A 1,563-nucleotide genomic window follows, 5' to 3' on the forward strand; every position below is an offset into this window, starting at 1 on the left:
AAGTATTTTTTTGAAAAATGCTAAACTCCGCCCATTAATGGGCGAGAAGAGTTAATTCTAGACCGGTCCTAATATTGGATTTCATAATCCACCGAGTCTTATGGGATGAAAGTGCAACGTTCACTAAGTCTTGTGGGTGTGATTTTACTTCTTTATTCCACTTTAAATAGCAGCAAATGAACACAGCTCATCATTTTAGGGTTTCAAATGAATGCAACCCACTCCCTCCCTCTCTCCTCCAGTCAGCCCCGCTACCAGCTACTCCTCCGCCAGTCTCAGTCACGCCACTGGCCACTCTTCCGCCAGTCTTAGCTCCACCGCCAGCTACTCTTCCTCTGGTCGTTCCACCCCCGCCGCCTCCATGGACATTGATGCCTCCACCACCACCTCTGTCCGTCGCCTCCGTCTGGAACTGCAATCGCCATTCTTGCCGCAGTTCAAAAAGAATGTCCCATCTCATCATTTTAGGGTTTCAAATCGCACAGCTCATCCCTCCGCTGCAGCCCTCTCTTTGACCAGGATCACTCCATCCGGAGGCAACGCGACGTCGTCCTTCCACCTACGCGCGTAACCGTCGGCCACTCGACGGCGACCACCTTCTCCGTCTCCACCTTTTTTCAGCTAACAGTGTTAATTAACAATGTTAATTGTAAATTTGGACAGAATTTAATATTGTTAATTATAAATTTAGACAGAATTTAATACTGTTAATCGCGACGGTAATTAACACTGTTAATTGTAAATTTAGACAAAATTTAACACTGTTAATCGTGGCGGTGGTGGTTGCAGTGGTGGCAGCGGTGGTGGTGATATAAGAGGTTATATAAGTCAACTGTTAATTGTGATGTAAATTTATATAAAAATTAGCACCATTAATTTAAAAAGGAATTACCACTGTTAATTTAGATAGAAATTAATACTGTTAATTGTGGTGGTTGTGGTGGCGACAGGGGCGTGGTAGTGGTGATTATGGTGGCGGAGTGATGGTGATGGTGAAGTGGTGGTAATGGTGGCGGTGGCAGCATTTTTGTGGTGGTGGTGTAGGAGGTTATATGAGTCGACTATTAATTTAAACAAAAATTAACACTGTTAATTGTGGTAGTGATGGTGGCGACAGCGGCATGATGGTGGCGGCGGCAGTGACGACACGGTAGCGTGGTGGCAATGTAGTGGTGGTGGTGATAGCATGATGGTGGCGGTGGTGGGGGTGAGGGTGGCGGCGATGTGGTGGTGGCGGCGATGTGGCATGGTGGTGGTGGTGGTGGCGGCTAGATCATCTCTTTCCAATCGATTTTTTTTTACGAGGGGTATTTTTGTCAACAAAATAATAAAGAGGACTTACTGGGCTATAGGCAGGACCTAGTAGGCTATTCTTCACCCAGACAGAACCGGCCAGAAAGTTCCGCACAATAATTTGTCATTATATGTTTATTATCTTCCGTTTAATGTGCGAAAATTAGCAAGACCGCTCACAAATACATCATCTTTAATTGAAAAAATAAATACATTTTAAAAAAATAAATATTTATTTTCCTCAGCAGAATGGAGTCTTATTTCCTATTT

At 44.3% G+C, this 1,563-nt stretch overlaps 1 protein-coding gene across 1 annotated transcript; it reads left to right on the plus strand.

Moving 5' to 3' along the window:
- Positions 1-211: 211 nt before the first annotated feature.
- LOC131299769 (uncharacterized) lies at positions 212-1,272 on the plus strand. Its single transcript, XM_058325346.1, has 4 exons — positions 212-448; positions 749-841; positions 951-992; positions 1,186-1,272. The coding sequence occupies exons 1-4, from the start codon at positions 212-214 to the stop codon at positions 1,270-1,272; spliced, it is 459 nt and encodes a 152-aa protein (XP_058181329.1).
- Positions 1,273-1,563: the final 291 nt, after the last annotated feature.

This window comes from Rhododendron vialii, chromosome 9a, assembly GCF_030253575.1.
Source record: "Rhododendron vialii isolate Sample 1 chromosome 9a, ASM3025357v1".
Classification (NCBI taxonomy): domain Eukaryota; kingdom Viridiplantae; phylum Streptophyta; class Magnoliopsida; order Ericales; family Ericaceae; genus Rhododendron; species Rhododendron vialii.